The 20,127-nt window shown below is 41.2% G+C and overlaps 1 protein-coding gene across 2 annotated transcripts; it reads left to right on the forward strand.

The window, feature by feature from the left end:
* The first annotated feature begins 471 nt into the window (after positions 1 to 471).
* Positions 472 to 15,260, forward strand: REELD1 (reeler domain containing 1). Of its 2 annotated transcripts, none has more exons than XM_054990697.1 (6): positions 472 to 3,718; positions 5,176 to 5,398; positions 7,982 to 8,148; positions 9,182 to 9,491; positions 10,712 to 10,772; positions 14,331 to 15,260. In XM_054990697.1, exons 1-6 carry the CDS (start codon positions 3,511 to 3,513, stop codon positions 14,955 to 14,957), a joined length of 1,596 nt encoding a protein of 531 aa, XP_054846672.1. In that variant the 5' UTR covers positions 472 to 3,510; the 3' UTR covers positions 14,958 to 15,260. The 2 variants fall into 2 exon arrangements, with proteins under 2 accessions (XP_054846672.1, XP_054846673.1); XM_054990698.1 differs by having other exon boundaries at positions 3,634 to 3,787.
* The last annotated feature ends 4,867 nt before the right edge of the window (positions 15,261 to 20,127 follow it).

Consider the following 20,127-nt stretch of genomic DNA (forward strand, 5'->3'; position numbering starts at 1 on the left):
CAGTTACTAACCAAGGCCAACCCTGCTTAGCTTCTGAGATCTGATGAGATCAGACTCACCTGGGCTATCAGGTCAGGGCAGATGTTCATAGCAGGATGGATTTCTATCCAGTCTGAATGCATGGGTCCTGTGTCAGAAAAGCTAAGGGGCTTAGCAATTGGGTGAGAATTTTTTTTAACTTGCCAGCTTTGTTCAGAAGAGGGATCAGTGAAATGGACTTAACTGTACCCATAGACTGAGGGATCTTTGCATCTTAATTACCTGTCTTTATAAACAGTGGGAGCAAAAGGAAAACTTGCAGGAAATTAGATGTTACTCAGTCTTCATTGGAGGATTTCCCACAGAGAAAATATGAAAACGAATCTCTGCCTTTATGGTGTTAGTGTACAGAATACCAGCAGTGTTGCCATTAGGGCTGTGCGTTTTGAAAGTTGTTCCTTTTTAAAATCTGTGGCTGTTAAGTGAAATGTCTATCATGATTGGTTGGTTTTCTGGTGGGGTGCTACTGGGTCAGACTAGAAATTTGTTTTCTTTTGTGCTCATGGTTTTTGTGGCCATTCTTTTTACAGGGAGGGGGGGTGGAAATTGGAGGCTCTGGAGCAGCTGTTTTTGCACTCAGCAGCATCAACATCACACAGAATACAGCCATCCCTCTGAACCATCAACTCATTGAGTTTCCAGTACCCACGAACAAGGGGACTGGTGTTAACAGACCACAAAAAACAGTTTTTTCATTATATTTACCGCTTGGGAGTTTCGTTACACGCACACACACGCACACACATACCCCTTAGATACAACTTCTTGCTAAAGATGAAGCTTATTTTTTTATCATTTTTCAGTCAGCTGAAACCTTTCTCAATACCTCATTGGATTCTGTGTGCCCCTTGATTGTGTCTGTTAAAGGCCAGATGAACTGTTGATGTATAGCAACTGCTTTAAAAGGGCCAAACAGGCAACTTTCTCCATAGATAGAAAAGTATCAAAGTGACAAAGATGAAAGAATGGGATCTTCCCATAAAATTCTGGCACTAGGGATTTTCATGAATACCAGTAGTGAATAGTTTGTTGTTCCCTTTTGATTCTGCTCTACTAAGAGGGCGAGTTGATGGAAGGGCAAAAGTGAGTGATACTTTAACCAGCAAGAGAGCATCCAGCAAAGACCTATCTCTAATTACCCATGGGAACCAATAACAATCTTCTTTCTATTTTTATTCTGCTTGAACCAGATCTTGGCATAAAGGGAACAGACAAATAGAGCAGCCTTTTACTGAAATTTTGAAGCATTAATATTTGTATTTTAAAATAATGGTTTGCAATTATGAGAGGTTGTTTTCATACTTTGTTTTTGGTGTTGAATCTACTTTACTGAGATGGTAGTCAAGGAATATGTCAAAAATAAACTTTATACTGCTCATGCTCCAGTGATCTGAACACCTGTTCTGAAGCTTCAGCTAATACTTGCAGTCTTTCTTCACACTAAGAATGGGATTTTCTGGGCATGACCTATATTGTTGGCTAGAGTCACAGACATCCAGAATGGAAACAGTGAACAGAGAGTCTTAAGGATCAGGTGGTAATTTCCCCCCTTTCCGTTATTAAGTTGAAGTTGGATATTTAAGTTGATTTTAATACTGAACAGAGTGGACCTGTTTGGAATTTTTCTCCTTCCCAAATATATTTCTACTTTTGCTGTAGACTCATTTACATAGAACTATGTAGGACATATCCCATAGTGTGCTAAAGAAAGCTTCTCTGTCTTTGCTCTACAAATACAAAGGGGAGGGTGAGGAGGCCCTCACCTGCCTTCTCTCTAAGAACACAAACCCTGGATGATTCCCCTATTTGGCTTTTCCTTTTTATGGCTGCAATCCTGTGTTCACTTAGGAGTAAGCACCATTCATTTTAGTCAGGTTAACTCCCAAATACATGTGTATAGCATTGTAAATATACATTGTGTTTCCTTGCGCAAGTGCTTGGTAGTTTGGAGGTTTTTTAAAAAAAGAGGACGAGTAGACTGTGAAGAAAACTAACATGATTAAAACTGGATTTGAGCACTGACAAAGTTCCTGTAGGTATTAAGTATTAGCAGTAACAGCTGTTGCACTCCCCATTAGTGGAGAAAGAAAAGAATTTTTGCTTTAAAGGATGTTTGCCTGTCAGACTGAAAGAGAAAATTGCTGGGAACTTGAGGAACATGTGTCCCAAGGTAAGTGACTGGCAGTGTCAGAAACTGGAACTTCAAATGTAATTCTCGTATCTGATATCTAGAAGAGACTGTATACATTCAGACAAAACTTGGAAGTTTAGGAGGAAGAACTTGATACACATCAAAAGTAAAACAATTGGTTAGTATTTAACTTCTGGTGGAAGCAATTTCTAGCAGAGGCTGCCTTGCCAGGTGGATGACTCCATTGTTCAAACCCTTAACTAATTTTAAGAGGTGATTCCATTGCCAGATGTTCTTTTTAGTGCATAGTTTCAAGAATAGTTTTGAAAAAATGCTGTACTAAAATCAGTCTTTACATGTATGGTTTTTGCTTAAAGTTAAGCAGTTTAATATCTAGTGGCATTTAAAGGCATAAATATATAGGTGACAGGAAAGCATATATGTGATGGAGAACTGGAGCACACTGGCAGGGGGAAGGGTTACAAAATGGTGAGACATCTCTGAAAGCTCCTTTGCTAGTGCTCACAATGCTAGATTTAAATAGCTTGATTTGCACAGTGGTGAATATTAAAACTTTTAAGATGTCTGTAAAAAGTCTTTTATCACCAAATCAGCACTGGCATAGTTGGGACTGAGTAGGGCTTGCATTGTTACTTGGTAATGTTGTCAGAAGCACCAGCCAGTAGCAAGTATATATATATTTTATTTGGACTCAGTAGACAACATTGGACAATGTTCAGAAAAGCAGGGTGTAATTTAAACAAGTAAATCGGTGCCCACAAACACTTCTCACAAGGCTGTGCTACCTTCTAGCAAATCAATGTAATGATTTGAATGCTTATGAAAAAAGAAAATTCTGCAATGAATGCTCTAGCATTGTTTGTATTGTGGACAAAAAAATAGGTTGCCACTGTGTGAAAAACATGGACTGAAAAAGGCCTTATAAGTCGCTGCTTTTGCTTCTCTGCTGCCAGCTCACATCCTGCGGCAGAGTCACAGTGTCAAGAAGTACATATACTGCTAGATCGGCATGAGCCAGAAGCGTATTGGCATACCAGTTCAGGTCACAGCCCTGCCAGGATGGCTTTTTTAAACATTCTGGAATAAGTGAAAGCCTGCTTTGTTCTTGAAATGTTTTATTTTGTGGTTTAACCAGGGCAGAGCTCCATAGATGACTAAACCTCCTTTCTAGCAGTCCAAAGCTTTTGAAAGCCTCAATTTCAACTAAATCTGGAATTCAGAACTGTCACTACCGTAACTCCACACTTGCTGCATTTTTATAGAGGTTCTTACTGTGCTTTCAGTCTAATGTCTTTTTTCCCTGATAGGTAGAGGATGAGATGAAAGCCCAGGCCCTTTGTGTTGTATGGGCATTTACAGTCCTGTGTTTAGTTTCATACTCCGCTGCGTTCTCCCATGGTGCCAGTCTTTCAGCATGTACTGACATGAGACCCAAACACATCAGAGCTCACCTTCAGAATCCACACAATAACTATATTACACTCCACACCAATATGTCTCTCTTCTTTCCAGGTGACAAAGTACCAGGTAAGGAGGAGCAGCAGCTATCTACATTGTGAATGTGGGGAAGTCAGAAAGCTTACTTCAAGGTCATAGGTGTGCATTTAATGTGTCTTTCTGCTCACCATATTTGGAAGTGCATTTTGCAAATGTTTTCTGCTGCCATGTACTACTTGCGTTTGCCAAAACTCCATTTGCTTTCCAGTAGCCAGACGGAACTAATGGAAGGATGCATAAAAGGTGGAAAGCAGATGTAACAGCAAGAGAAACTTTGCAGCACTAACTAACATAGATGGGGGTTCCAGATGCAAATGCTTGTGTGAGCTATGCCTCATGATGACTACTTGCAGAGGGTGGTGGGAGGTTATATTGCTTAAGAGGAACATTTGCTTGTAAAACGAGCATGGGAGTTCTAGAGTGCAGTCTCGTACACTTGTGTGTGTGTGTAATCCCATTGAAATGGTTATACAGCCTTGTCTATATATAGTTCAAGAATAGCAGCTTATATAGAGTGTTGCTTGGAATCAAATACCAGCATTTTTAATACACAGAGATCACTGCCAGTTCAGCTTCCCTGCTGGTCTGTGCCAAAGGAGCCAACAAGCCTCCTCTGATGGAAGCTTTAGTGCCTCCTGTCTCCTATAAAAATCAATACCCCATTCCACAGGAGCAAAAGGCGAGTGCAGGGCCACCCTAAGCACTCTTGTAAGCCCACGGACTTCAGTGCACATAGAATGGCTTAACCCTGCTGAGGGTGGCACTGTTAGGGGCTCTGTTTGTTGCCGGGCTCGAGAATGAGAGAAGATCTACATTTCTACTGGGTCAGAGGGGGTCCTGTATGTCTAATTTGCCCCTGTGGGAAAATAACAGCTCTGGGAGACGGATTTAAATCAGGAAGGGATTTCTGGCCCAAGGTAACTGCCTCCCCCAGCACTGTGGCCCCAATAAAAATTGATCTTTATTTACTTTATTTATACCATGCCTTTCTCTCCAATGGGGACCTGCAACAGCTTACATCATTCTACTTTCCTCCATTTATCCTCACTCCAACCCTGTGAAATAGTGTCAATTTAGACTATGTGATTTGCCCAAGATCACCCAGCAAGCTTCCATGGTAGAGTGGGGAAACCTGTGTGTCCCAGATCCTAATCTGACACTGTACCACATTGGCTGTTGACTTCCATGTGCTTTGAAACTTTAATGTAGGAGAGCTGGATTTCTTGCTACTCTGTCTAGTTTGACCCTGGGCTCAGTACCTGGGGGGGGGGGGGGAAGCGAGAGCTAGTGAGAGGGAATCCAAAGAGGTAGCAATCAAAGGGGTCCAGAGGACCTTTAGGTATACTTTCATACTCATCTTAACCTTGCAAAAAATAATTTTTAAAATATAAAAATAAAAGCAATTTAACACCCACTACATTTTCCGTTCCAGAATGTAGGCGCAAAGTTCCTCACTGCAAATGTTAAAACTTCCTGTTTGTCTCCAGTCACAGTGAGAAGCACACGTGATTTCATGGGCTTCATGCTGCAAGCTCGCAGGGTATCAAATGATCAGATTGCCGGCACTTTTGTTTACATTCCTCCTGGATCCAAACTTCTGACATGTTTTGAAGATGGTGATACTGTTACCCACTCAGACAAGTCGCTGAAGAGAAACCTCTCCTTTGTGTGGAAGGCACCGGATCAGCCCATTGGAGACATCCGGTTCTTGTAAGAAGGTCCTCCTTGATCTCTCTCTGAAGAAGCAAGGGAAAGTGGTTGGCGGGCTTCTTGCACTATTCACTGAGAGACAGAGATGTGGTACAGATTCTAGACACAGAGAGACCCCAATCCATTCTGACAGTTTTAATTTGCACATGAAACAAAAGGTTTCACATACTGGAAATTAGTTCTTGATTAGCTGAATATAGGTCTATCCAGGGCTTTTTTTCTGTGAAAAGAGGTGGTGGAACTCGGTTGCCCTCAGAAAAAATGGTCACATGGCTGGTGGCCCCGCCCCGATCTCCAGATAGAGGGGAGTTTAGATTGCCCTCCACCAGCAGCGCAGAGGGCAATCTAAACTCCCCTCTGTCTGGGGATCAGGGGGCGGGGCCACCAGCCATGTGACCATTTTCAAGAGGTTCCGGAACTCCGTTCCACCGCGTTCCAGCTGAAAAAAAGCCCTGGGTCTATCATGACTGCTCCTTTTAATTGCGTGGTTAGATATGGTGTGTCTTTAACTTTCCTGTTATTTCTCTCTCTCTGGGTATGTAACGCTGCCACCAGGAATTTAATTCTAACCCTATTAATTAACTTTTCCTACAGTATTGTGCCCAAGCTCTAAGACTCCTTCGTTGGACTATGTGGTCCTGAGGAGACTGTTGTATGGTAATAACATATACCTTTAGGTTCAACAATAAACAAAATAAAACTTGATTTGTACAAGAAGAGTATTGGTTTCAGGATGTTTAGCAACTTTTCTTCAGTAAATAAAACAGGGTATGTTAATAACTTTGGACTGAAATGTCTGAATTTTTCATTTCACAATCACTTCTCTCTCTCAAATCCTCCTTTCTCTTCGGAATGTACTTTGTTAAATAATTATTTTGCTCAGTTAAATGCTCCCTTTTAACTCAGGTTTAAATCAGCTTCTTCCTCTCACACTCTTACAATACTCTGACAATATTAGGATTTGACTTCCTCTAGTCTCTAATATGTCCTCTATAAGTATTCTACTTTCTTCTTAGAATCTTAACGCTTTTCACAGCACTACGCGAGATTCTATTCAGAAGACTGCTTCTCCGTAGACTGCTAGCTCCCTAATTGTTAACTGTGGACTCTCTCTCCCCACACACTTCTTAGCTCCACCCATACACTCTCAGTCACCAACCAATCATCTCACTCACTCATCCCCCTCTTTCACCCCCCCTTTCTTCTGCAACTTACCAAGCATCTAAAGAAACACACACTTAAAACTTTAAATCATTGCAAGGTCTGTATCAAGACTAGTTAACCATGCAACCAAAAGGAAATCCCTTCAGATTTTTGCCTTGTGTACATTATATTAAGTATAATATAAGGCCCCAAGAAGCTGACATGTTGGGTAAATCTGGCTGTGCCCTAAGATAAATGATTTCAATGTGCAGTCAGTTCCTTTGGAGGTTGCTTCCTGCTACAGCTACAGTTGCAAGGCTAATTCTTCCCTGGACTCTTCTAGTAAAATTTTGTTTTTACTGGTATCTGTCTTTCTTCTGGTTGCATGCTTGTACTTCTAACAACTGCACAGCATTTCAGTGAGGCGATGGGGAAAGTTTAACTTAATTTCTTTTTGATATTCAGCTGGTAAGAACATATGCACCTTGCCCAAGAATCTCAGTTAGGCCAGGAGGCAGAGGGATAACTTGGCACTGTCCTACAAATCGACGTAATTGATGTTCTTATACACTAACACTGCACTTGGTGGTGGGGCCACTGCCTGAGCATGTGGGGTTTTGTTTCTTTAGGCTGTCTTGCTTATTGTCATATTTCTTTTCTGTCCTTTTCTACCCTAATGCTGATTTGAATTTCATGGAGGGAATTCATTTATTTAAATTTAACAAAGTATGGGAAACTCTGATAATCTCTGGGCTGGAGTCTAAAACAGATACGATACAATCTACGTTCTCATACCTTCAGTAACTTAGAACAAAACTTGCGTGACTTGTACATATTTGAATAGATAGATCAAAATTAAGCCTGAACAAATATTACCCAGCATAATAGACACTAGCAAAAACATAGAAAACATCTAGCTCAGGTTCATTAAGTAATCTTATGGAGCAATCCTAAGTAGGTCTATTCAGAAATAAGACTCATTTTATTCAGTGGGGCTTACTTCCATGAAAGTGCCCTTAGGGTTGTATCATTATTCACTCACAACTAAAAGTTAGCAGAAGGTTCATTCCATCCCTCCCTTTCTTGGTTCTTGCTTGTATATTTAACCAATGTTTTTCAAATGGAGCTATTTTTTGTCAAATGAATTTTTAAAAAGCTGATTAAACTAGAGAGCAGATTCACAAATGGTGTTTTGATTAGCTCTAACTCTAAGCAACTTCTCTTGTACGATGGTTTCTCTTGACTATATATTTTTGTTCCAATATAAAAGTATCATAGGCTAATCCTTTAATGTCCTTTGCACTAATTCAGTTTGTAGACTTTTAAAAAATTCTCTTTGATTTACCAAATGTTCTGATGATTTATTAATGGTTCAGAGTGACTAAATCTTTGCATCAAATACTTTGTTGTTCTGGGTTTTTTTGTTTTTGTTTTGAACAGTTTATCAGTAGTCCAGTCGTACTTCGTATACTGGGCAAGGATTGAATCTTCCATGGTGTCTCAACAAACACAAAACAGAACCAGCGCTGACCGGAGTATAGCCTCCAGCTCTGTAAAGCCAACACTTCTTCAGAAGCCTTCTGATCTAGAAGGAGGATCTACTGCAGGTAAAGGCACATTTCTCTTGCAGCTATTTCCCAGCAGGGCATGTTTATAGGTTTCCATCTTGTTTCACATTTCCCTTACCTCTCATCTGTCATATGACATAAATTAGCCAGAAGGCTTCCACATTTCACCAGATCCTGTATTTATTGTCTTGAAAATGAACCGTATTGACCTATTCTATGAGTAAATATCCTGAAGATTACAGCCTTGGGATTCAATCCACATTCCGTTAATTAACGAATAAGTTTAACCAATCTAGGTTGTGCCCTTTGTTTTTAATTTTCAGGTCGGGGTAGCATGCAGCTTTGTCTTAGACCTGTTTCAAATGTTAAATGTGGCTTTCATCTGCTTAGTTATTATCTCATCCTCAATGAAACGTGTGAATCTCTAATGACTTTTAGTTCTCACAGACCTCACTGTGGGGAAAATTCAGAAGGTCTTCTCTGGATGTTGCAAAGGTGGAGAAAATAGAAGGGCAATTCACTCTCCCTTCTCCTTCCTCTTGATAAGATTTATGATAAGAGTTATTGATCGATTCAGTGGTATGCAGCTTGCTCAGCACTGAGGACTACATGGAGAATGCAGTGTTTCACAATGAATATTGCTGTTTGTGAAATTATTTACTTGGTATCATGACGTGGCTTGAATGCCATGACCCTCCTGCTCTGTATATGAGCTTCTAGAGGCCTCTGGCAGATGAATGTCTGGAACAAAGAATGGATCAAGTGCGCCATTCTCAGTCTAGGTTTATGTCCTACCGCAAATACCATACCACAAAGGTATGGTTGGAAGCACAAAATGCAGCCAAGTAGCTGAAGCTAAGCAAGTCTAGACAGTGTCTGGATGGGAAGGTTCCTTGGGACCCTGTTCATGCTTCTTGAATTCTGTGTAAGGGGAAAGGTGGGATATCAAATAAATGATCATGGTTATAGGAGATAATAAAGTTTGTATTATATATAAAATGTTCAGTGGCCTCAAATCTATTTCCACATATTCTCAGTATTTTTTTCAATGTTTTGATTTATTTTTTTAAAGGTTCTTCTCCCTATACTGTCTTAACTCAGTTTGTAAAAGCATCGTCTACCAGTCTGACCAAGATTGCAGCAACCCTGATGTTGGATCCAGTTTATAGCAGACACCAAGCCTCTGAGCTCCCTGGCAATGAAAATCTTATTTCTGAATCCCTAGCAGACTCTGTCCCTTCAAGTGCCATCAGCCAAAATAGAGAAAGACCACCCAATGGAAGTAGCTTAGATGGTGATCTAGCACTGGAGTCCTCTCTTCAGTTCCAGGACCTTGGCTTCGTAGCACGAGATTATTCCTCCATCCACGGCACATACAATGGGTACTATGGAGGCATTAGGTGTCATGTTGTAGCTATAAAAGTTGGGGAACATGGAATTTGCCAAACGCGATGTAGTCCTCAGAGATGTTACTCTATATTGTGAGCTCTTTCACACACATATACAAGTATGTGAATTATTCTAACTACATCAATAACACAATTATAACAACAGATCAATACCTTTTATAACCCAGAAGATTCAATTATGGAATTTTTCCAAGATGGGCCCAGAAAAGTTGTTTTCTGTGATGAAAGCTCACTAATGCAAAACAACATCTGTCCCTTGGAGGCTTGTTGAAATTGTATTCATGTAAACATCTCCTTTGCACTGTGTGCATAAGGTTGTTAGTTTGCCTCCCTACTTCTGTTAATGCTGTTAAGGTCCGGAGCTCAGCATGAGGAAAAAATTTCAAATGGCCTTCATGTAGAGTCCATTTTCCCTGAAACAAGCTTGATTTTTGTGGGACGTATTTTTAATAAACAAGATGGAGTTTGACCTTGCCAAGGTCATTTTCTTTAATGCTTAAATAGTCCATGAACACTCATAAAGAATCTCATAGACCAACAAAAGAGCAAGAGTCCAGTAGCACCTATAAGACTAACAAAATTTGTGGTAGGGCATGAGCTTCCATGAGCTACAGCTCACTTCTTCAGATACCCTACCACAAACTTTGTTAGTTTTATAGGTGCTACTGGCTCTTTTCTACTACCACAGACAGACTAACACGGCTACCCATCTTGATCTGTACTCCAACAAAGAGAAAGATAACTGGAAAGTAAGCTGTTACTTGTGTATCATGGAAACCTTTAGCAGCAGTGTCTTGAACAGCAATATCTATATTAGTGGTGTGTGTATTTATAAGTGAGTGTATAATTTATTAATTAATGGGGAAAGTATGTGTTTAAACATTATGAGGCTACTTCCTTGTGGCCAAAGAGGGCTGAAATTCGGGAGCCATCTGTCATAACACCCTGATGACAGCGAACAGTCAAAATACAGGCTGGCACAAAAGACGGCAGTTTCAGAGCACAGCAAGCCACACTAAGCAGAAACCAATCTTGTGTTGTGGGAATCCATCTGGTTCTTTGTACAACTGAATACATCTTGAAGGAATTTCTAGTGGCAGCCAGGGATACACATCTGGGCATGTTCATAATGTAACTGAGTTTACTAATATGAAGTTTAATCAATTTGCATTTTCCCCACCCCAATATTTTAGGACAGAAAATGCCTCTAGTATTCCCAAGTCACTGTGTTCAACATGTACAGAAGGCATAGAGGTAAGCACTGGCGTAAATGGCATTTGATTAGTTTTCAAGAAAGATCTTTGATAGCGCACAGCAATTCTCTTGCAACATTGTGTGTTTTGCATAAGCTAGAAATGAGTCATTTTTTAAAACTGGTATCCTGTTAGGGTCAGAAAGTGTTGCAGTATTTTAAAATTATACAATACTTAATAGCGCTATGCAAAATAGCGCCACCTAGGAACCTTATGACTAAAATTAGAAATACTTACCAAACACAAATTCCGATTGAAATGCCTCAGGCTGTTTTTCCACATCACCTTTATTTTGAAGATAATGGCTGTGTTCTGAAAGAATCATACACAGCTGTTTTATCCCGTCCTTCTCCCATGGAATTCAAGACAGTGTTTTATTCTCACAGCAATCTGTGAGGCTGAGGCTGACTGATCCAATGGCACCCAGTGAACTTTCATGGGTCTTTCTGGTCATCCTCTGCAACTCTAACCACTACACCATATTGGGTCTCCATTACTTGACCATTACTGCAACTAAAGAAGTGTTAGTCTTTCAAAGACTGTTTGGAATATCTGCCACAGGGATGCTGCAGATTTCACAATGAATGCATTTGACAGTCAAACTTACTCTACAGAGACAGTGATCAGACATGAATCAGTCACTCAGTCTGTACAGTTCTTGCTGAGCAGCAGCAAACACCTGCTAAAATGGTTTGCATCGGGTTTTTGCAGAACTGCATATGTTTAAAGACTCTGTTCATTCAACCTAATCAGTGGCCATTAGTATTGCTAAGGATCACTTAGACAAAAACTGAAGGGTGGGGTTATAAGGAAACAAAGCATTTATTTATGACTGATTTATATAACTTATGAGTGATCTAATTGTTTGTTTAAACAATTGCTGGCTGAATAGAGGTCTGCGTGAGAATGTGCATATATGAAAAGCCCATTGCGCTGTATTGCACGATCAGGACGGAAAACAGTGAAGCAACCTGCTGAACACCCACAAACAGATGAACCATCAAACTGATTGTTGAAAATCAAGTCTCTGTTCATAACCAGCGAACAGGACATAAGCCAAACCAGTGTATGTTCAGGCCTCCCTAATATAGACTCAAGGTTGGATCCTAATGATGTTTTCCTTCTAGCATAAGGTGCTTTGGCTAGCATAGTAACTTTTGCCAGTTCTCCTCTTACTGCAGACACCCAGTTCACCCCTCCCTGCTGCTCCGAGAAGTCCCATGCACAGCAGGCTGTAGTGGAGGGAAGTCAAAAAATTTCCTCCCACTAGTGCTGCCGCAGTCACCTAGCACAGGGACCAAGCCTTAGATACAGCCGCTTAGGCCACTGAGCGAGCAATCCTAAGAAGGAATACTGAGAATTTTTCTTGGGTTGATTCTGTATGTCTTTTAGTAAGCATGGATTACCAACCCTGATGTGCTTAATTAGTCATGACCTAGTTAGGTTAAAAAGTTGTCTGAAAGCAAAGCTTCCGTTGCTGGCTTTGTGCAGGCCCAGCATGAATATAAGCAGACAGCAAAGTATTTAATGAGGATCCTGTTTTGGAGGGTTTTTAGATTGTGTCAAACTAAAATGGGAAGTGATATCACAGAAGCCGCTCTGAGCATTCAGTAAGTTTGTGCACATAGAAGTGATACATGCTTGAGTGCAGAACTGTAGCTGCCTCTTGTATAAAAAGCAGAACTGTCAAGACCTGCTTTTCAGCCAGAAGATACTGATGTCAGTCATTGATCTTCTTCACTTCTCCATGTGCTGAGGCTTAAATAAGTGTTGTTCTCTCTTATCCCGGTTAGAGGGCAGTAGATGCCCTAAAATTCCCCTGAAGTTAAGGAAATGCTCCGCTGTGTTTGTGGTTCACAATTCAAAGCATTTGGATTTTAAATGTGCCTCTGAAGTCAGTTCCTCTTCAGGATGTTGTATAGTCAAGAAACAACGGGCTACAATATACACTTTGCAAACAGTTGTTAGTCTGCTGCAGCAAAAATAAACAGGAATTGTGTGGCACCTTTAAAGATTTAATAAAAATAAATGTGATCCACCCTGAGCTTGCCAGTGCAGGGAGTAGGGTTGCCAGCTCCAAATTGGGAAATTCCTGGAGATCTGGAGAGTGAGACCTGGAAAAACCTGGAGAAAGTGGGTTTTGGGGAGGGAAAGGACCTTGGCATGGCATAATTCCATGGAGTCTACTCCCCACGGTAGCCATTTTCTCCAGGTGAATTGTTCTCTGTGGTCTGGAGACCAGATGTAATTCCAGGAGATCTCCAGCCACTACCTGGAGGCTGGCAACCCTAGCGGGGAGGCTAGAATACAAATCTAAATAAATAAATAATAAAATTATTTTTTATTCCAGAATAAGTTTTCATGGATTAGAGTCCGCTTCTTCCGAGGCGATGGAGTGGCTCCTCACTATGCAGACTTCTCATATATGAAGTGCTGTTGTTGTTGTTGTTTTTTAAAACCCTCCACCATAAATTGTCTGCCCAGTGAGGAGCTGCCTCTGCAGAAGTGGGTTCAAGCCCCTGAAAACTTCTGCTGAAATAAAAATTCTGTTCGTCTTTAAGGTGCCACAAAAGGTTTTCACAGTGTACCCTCCACTAGGTGAAAAGGAAGCGATGATGGAAGAAGATAAAACACGTCTTCCTTTTTGTTGCTGGCAAGCAATCCGGACTCAGGCATGCTGTCTCTGCGATCTCAACTTTAAATACAGTGTTACACAGTGCTATACAGCACTCTGGCCGTCAGCATGTATTTGTGCTTGGGGTGAGCTGGAAACTGCAGAGTACAGAGCACATACAGACCATGGCAGAGGATTTATGATTCACGTTTGGGGGGCAACACAAGGATGTGGGGAAGAGTACTGCAATATTCATGTGAAGGGGGGGGGGGCGCATGAGATTGGGATAGTCAGATGGCAGTGGGGGAATAGGAAGCAGCACACCTCAGAGGGAGCAATCCAGAGCAGGTCTGCTCAGCAGCGAGTTTGTCTAGCTCCAGGCCGGACTTTCTCTAACCCACCCCTCCTGTTGTGATTGTGGCTATTCTTACTGGGGCCCATTGTTTAACAGTCACACTTATTTTTGGTACAATTAGTACATAGATGTTACCCAAGTGTTGCATATGGTCCAGTTACGGTTTTGCCTAGACCTTTTCCCAGCACTCTATGAACTGCACTTTGCACCCGGGAAAATATCATTCTTCCTCCAGGTGGTGGAGTTGAGATTGATATGAATGGCAATGCAACCCAACTTCCCTCCCTCATTCCTTTGTGGTTCAAAGTAATTTTTCTAACATTGCAGAGGCTGTGCAACAATTTTAATCCATATCTAGCAAGTGGCAAAAACTAGCCTCCTTTTTCTCCGCAACAAGGCTCCGTTTTCTATGTTGTACTTTGCAGACAGTCCAGTGAGCTAATTATCATCCTCCTTGGATGATAATGAATTCCAACTCCCCTTCTTCAAAAAAGGTTTGATCCAATGATGTATAATCAAAGGACAATAGTACATCTCAGGCATGACGCGTGTGTCATATTCAAAGCAAGTTTCATCTTTTTGTTTTTAAGGTGGTTTCTAAATCTTCTAATCTGGGCATATGGAACTCTGCACTCCCCATTACCGCTTCACCTTTGATCCAACTTTGGGACCCTCCATTGCTTTCAGGAGTGGGAACGACATCAGAACAATTAGATAGGGAAAAGGACTCCGATGCCTCCCAAAGTTTATCAGCAGCATCACGGCAGATGGTGCAGGAAAACCCAGTGACATGGAAAGGTCCCGCAAACCGCCTGCCCCAGGCAGAATTCACTGCTCATGGCCAGGAGAAAGAAGACAAAGAGGCAAATACACTCCGGAAGGTAACAAGAGCAATAACCAAAGCCAGTGCTCCTGGAGATGGAGGCGTAAAGCCAGGCCAGCGCTCGCAGCTGGTAGCTGCTCAACTTGGTGTCCTCCTTGGGTGTTCTGCTGTCCTTGGCATGGTACTGACTGTCGGTCTGCGCTGCATCCACTCCCAGTATTGTCACAAGCGAACAGAGGTGTCCTTTAGTGAGCCAGAGAACAATGTAATTGCCCTGAGAGAGAGCGGAGAGATGATGCATTTCAGAAAGATACGAGAAAACAGCTTTGTCCTGGTCCAGGCAGAGTACAACTGGATCAGCCCTTCTGGCAGTAGTAAAAAAGCAGTCATCTAGGGTACTTGACCATTCACTTTTTTATATACTTGGTGAGTTGAGCCTTTAGTAAAAACGAATTAACACAGAAAACCAGCTTTGGAGCAATTGCGTAACACCATCTAAGTGAATATAGTCAAACTGAGGAAAGATGTACATATTTTTATTATTATACAAATGCATCTTAACCAGATTACAGATAATATAAAATGTAGAGGTTTTTGAGTTTCAAATCTAATATAAATATGAATAAATGCTTTGTTTAAAGCCTTACACTCAATGCAATTAATATTGAATGCCTGCTCATTAAACTAGATTGTTGTAGCCGTTATGCTTCCTTTGTTTCTGTACGGTACAATCTAGAACAGGAATAGAAATCCTCCTCCAATCCAGCATCAGCTCCTGTTTAGCCTCTGCCCAAAGTTTCTTCTGCCGTTCTTCTTTTCAAGTCGAAGGAAGCCCCCGCCCCTCTTCTCACTTAAGAACTGATACTTTGGGATTCTTGTGTGAGATTTCTCAGATTGGTGAAATGTTTGCCACTTGAGCTAACTCCTATTTAGAAAAACAAAACAGAGCAAGACAACAGCTAAGAGAATTGATCTATGGGAGGCAAACGCCGGCTGACTGTATTGTGAATTGATCTCTAGGAAGGAAGCAAAGGCACAGTAAATGCCACCTTCGGGGAGAGGAACATGGCTTCTCTTCAGGTGTAAATGGAGAGGAAGCTTCTCACGGCCATTTGCACCTTGACAAACTGGCATGTTTGATCCTGATGCAGTTGACACTTGCTTTGTTTTCTGCTTCGGGTCAGTTCAAATACGGCGATTGGAATAAAAAGTCTGTCGATAAGCTGAGGTCATTCCAGGAAAATCCTAACAAGGGCCCTCTCATAACTTTTTTGCACCTTGAACTTTATGAAAAACTTTGTTCAGCCTCAGGCGATGGGTGTGGTAACTGAAGGAAGTCCCTGGGAAAGTCTGAGATTTAGATTTGATGAGTTATTTCCCTTACCTATTGGAATAAGCATAAATGGTATATTTCTTTTATTGCATACAATGAAGTGAGTTTCTGTAGTGAAAGAGACCATGGAAATGTTACAGTGCCGAACGCACTCAGCACATGCTCTTCTCGCTCTGCAGATTGCCTGCATGTAACAGCTGTGGCTACAATGTTCACATTCGCCCATAGCTCGTATTTCATATTCAAGGCCTGTCTGGGATTCCGTGTGCTGTACAAATATAGCATGAGGGTAATAATGCCGCAAATCATGGGGGAGGAGCCAGATGCCCAGCATCATTCCTCAGATTCACTGAACTGAAAAAAAAAATCCAACGTGTTTTAAGCTGTGCCTGTCAGGGATGCGTGATAAAATAAAACAATATTTTAAGCTTGAAAAAACATGTTAGTACAAAATCTTATTTCAAAAATACTCTGCCTACTGGAGAATTGTTTTTAAAATGCTTAATAGACTCATCAGCCATTTCTGGTAATGGAAAAAGACAAATTCTCAGTCTGGTTTCTGGAAGCCTTTCCAAGCAAGCCTGCTCAAGCTTGTCTAAATGCTCTCCTCACGTTTTTGTCTGCTAATAATCTTGACCTCATACTCCTTCTCAAGGTGCTTGAAGTAGAATAGAAATGACATGCTGGTTGAAGAAACTCTATATCTAGTTGTTGAGCTATCCCTACAAATATCTAGGACAGGTCATGTGTAATTGAAATGTACATTTTTCTCACTGATAATCAGCACTGACCTGAATTTGCTATGCCTTATGCTAATCTAAATTTTTGGTTTTGAATTTCATGAGGTGCGTGACAACCCAGACATAGACTCAGATTGGGATTCCCGAAAATGAGATGCCTGAAACGAGATGATCACTTCTGTTCCTTTGCAAAAACATTTTCTGTATACCAATACTCAGCAGACTGAAGAATCTCCAGCAGATTCTGCATTAAAGACAGGAGCACATTTTTCTTAAATTTATGTTCACCAGCACAAACTCCAGTCACAGCTGACGGTTTCATTTTAACCATGGCAATAAACAAGTTCACCAACAAACCCTGATGAAGTGCAATAAACTAATAATTCCTTTTCATCAGAAGCAAATGGTTACAAACTCATTCGCTGTAAAATTATGCAGCCCTTCAATGAAACACTTCTAAGAGCAACATACGTACAGCAGAAGTCAATAAAAAGCTGTTAAAAAACAACGGATTGCAAAATGAATGTTTCTCTTACATTCATTAATGTACATTTAGCAAAATTCTTTGAATTTGTGTATTGATTCATAGGAAAAGTGCCACGTTTCTGCAATATCTCCCTCATAGTTTTTGGCGAGGGGGGCATTCTTAGTTGAATTCTCCACCGATGGCTTCATTGAACAAAATAAAAACTTTGCATAACCCATAAATAGTTGGGCCACTTATTTTTAAAAGCTGCCTATATTCAATACATTGTTAATGCAATCTCTAATTAACTGAGAAAATAGGTCAACAAGCTACTAAATATTTAAACAACCATCACATTTCATATAAAAAGTTTGCTATGACGGCTTAGCAGTTTATGAATAAATTACAAATTCTCATGTCCTCCTGCACTGTTTCTCTGTCTATCTCTGTTTAATACTACTAGATTATTACAGTTTAGGATGCACTTTTTTTTTTTGCTTATTCCATTCTTGAATACAAATTTTGGAAAAACCTGGATTGGGTTGATTTTACCCAGCTAAATGACGCTAATTGGGGAGCCTCTCCAAATAATTTGGGGACTGTTAAGTAAATGGGACAAGATGGCGACAAAGTAGCTAGATTTATTTCCAGTTTTTTGTCTATAAGTAGCATTGCAATGTTTGGGATCGGGTGATCTAACTCCAAAGTTTGGGGGGCAAAGAAAAGTTATCATTAAAATTAGATATAGTACTACCAATCAAATATGGCAATTTCAAGCTACTTATTAATATTACTATATTCACTCATTAAAGCACACATTATGTTTTTAGTGCCAAATGAAATTATCACCTCTATGACCTTTGCTACCATTAGTATTAATGGCTGATATTAACACACTGCCTTATGTGGCCAAAGGCTTGACAGTACATACGGAGTTTATTTTGACATGGCATAATCCCACGTCTGAAGCCAGTGCATGCTGGAGAACGATGTGTGGGTTATTCTTGGCAGCCCTGAATAGCAAATAATTTATCTTTTGAATGAATGGTCCTCATGGTCATCATCAAACCTCAATGGCACAAGATTCAGAACTGTTTTGTGAGAGTTGATAACCTATGATAATCCTCTATCTATTTATTTTTGTGTGCCCCAAATTATTTGCCTGTGTTCTTAGTTCACAATGTCTATTGAAAAGAATAAAACAAACTTGCGGGGGGGTGGGGGAGACGCTTCAGGCCTATGTCGGGTTGTATTTTCTGATGTTGTCAGGTACAACATGGGCTTGGATCCAACTAACTGTTGTGCTAGTGCAAAAGTCATGGATGCTGTGGTACGGAGGGGCACTGGGTGGGATTAAAGGGGAAAACTGGCTGGCTACAACCCACTGATTATACCTTGTTGATGAGCCAGTTTGATGTAGTAGTTAAGAGCAGCAGGACTCTAATCTGGAGAACCAGGTTTGATTCTCCACTCCTCTGCTTGAAGCCAGCTGGGTAACCTTGGGTCAGTCACAGCTTCTAGGAGCTCTCTCAGCCCCACCCACCTCACAGGGTGATTGTTGTGGGGATAATAATGACATACTTTGTAAACTGCTCTAAGTGGGTGTTAAGTTGTCCTGAAGGGCGGTATAAAAATCAAATGTTATTGTCTCTTCTCACCCCATGGGTGGATGTGTTTTTCTTTTCTTTTAACAGCTAGAAGGTAAAAACCCAATTGTCTCCATACAGAAAGCAGGCAGGCTTGCCTATGTTGATGCAGGGAGAATGGGGAACAGCAGTTTGGCTGCTGACTCTTTGACTGGCCCCACACAGCAAGCAACATAGCAGCCCTTTCTGCCTCTCAGAGATGACAAGCGAACCCTTTGCTCCTTTCCCTGGGGGCACCAGTCATGCAGCAGGCTTGGGGAGGGGAGGCTTGTTTAGATTAAAGTTGCTCCTTCATTCAAGGAGCTCAGCCCAGCATACACCGTTCTCCCCGTTTTCATTTCCTCCTCACACCAGCTCTAAGGTATTTGAGGCCGTGAGAGTGTCGCGCTCATGTTGGCCCAGCACACTTCATGGCACAGTGGGAACTTGGACCTGGCATTTCCAAATTGGGATGCAACACACTGTCCTCTGATTATATGGAATGAGAGGCCTCTTCAAGCTAATGAGCCAACAGTGCGTCTGTGGGAAATGCTGTGCCCAAGAAATGTCAGTCAAACCTGACACTCTTTGATATTAATATGAGCAAAACGTTCTGATTGGGTGAGGTCCCTGCCTCTGTATCTGCAGAGTCACTCCTTCCCTCATTATTCCTTCATTCTTTCGCACCACTCAGTGGAAACGAACTTGAAGACAGAACAGGGAAATAGCACATGGAAGTAGAATGCAGATATTGTAGCGACTCCAGAGAAACAGCAAAAATCAACCTAGTTGGTTTGGACCTTAAAGTAAATAAAAATTTCATTTGAATTGTTTATGCTTCTGAGGTTCTGAACGCATTCAGTTCAGACTCTGGATAGCATTTTGTAAAAATGGGATCTCACCCACTCCTCTGGCCTCTATGTCCCAGCCTGGCTTACATAGTCAACAACAACTGTGCTTGTATAGTGCTCCTCTAGACAAATTACTGCTCCACTCAGAGAGGTGAACAAAGTCAGTGTTGTTATTTTCCTTACAATACAGCTGGGAAGCTGGGGCTGAGAGGGGTGGCTTACCCAAGGCCACCTGCTGAGCTCATGGCAGTAGTGGGATCTGAACCAGCAGAGTGCTGATTTGTGGCCAAACCAGGGCTTTTTTCCAGGGGGAATGCGGGGGAATGGAGTTCTGGCACCTCTTGAAAATACTCGGCAATAGTGCTTGAAAATAATATGATTTCAAAGAATCCCATGTGTTTCTTCCTCATTTTCCTCTTGAGAGTTCCACCACCTCTTTTCCCAGAAAAAAAAACCCTGGGCCAAACCACTTACTTACTATGCTACAGCAGGGTTTTGAACTCCTCCTGCCCTCTCTCATGGAAGACCCTCTCCTTTTTAGATCCCATA

Source organism: Eublepharis macularius, chromosome 10, assembly GCF_028583425.1.
Source record: "Eublepharis macularius isolate TG4126 chromosome 10, MPM_Emac_v1.0, whole genome shotgun sequence".
Lineage (NCBI taxonomy): Eukaryota > Metazoa > Chordata > Lepidosauria > Squamata > Eublepharidae > Eublepharis > Eublepharis macularius.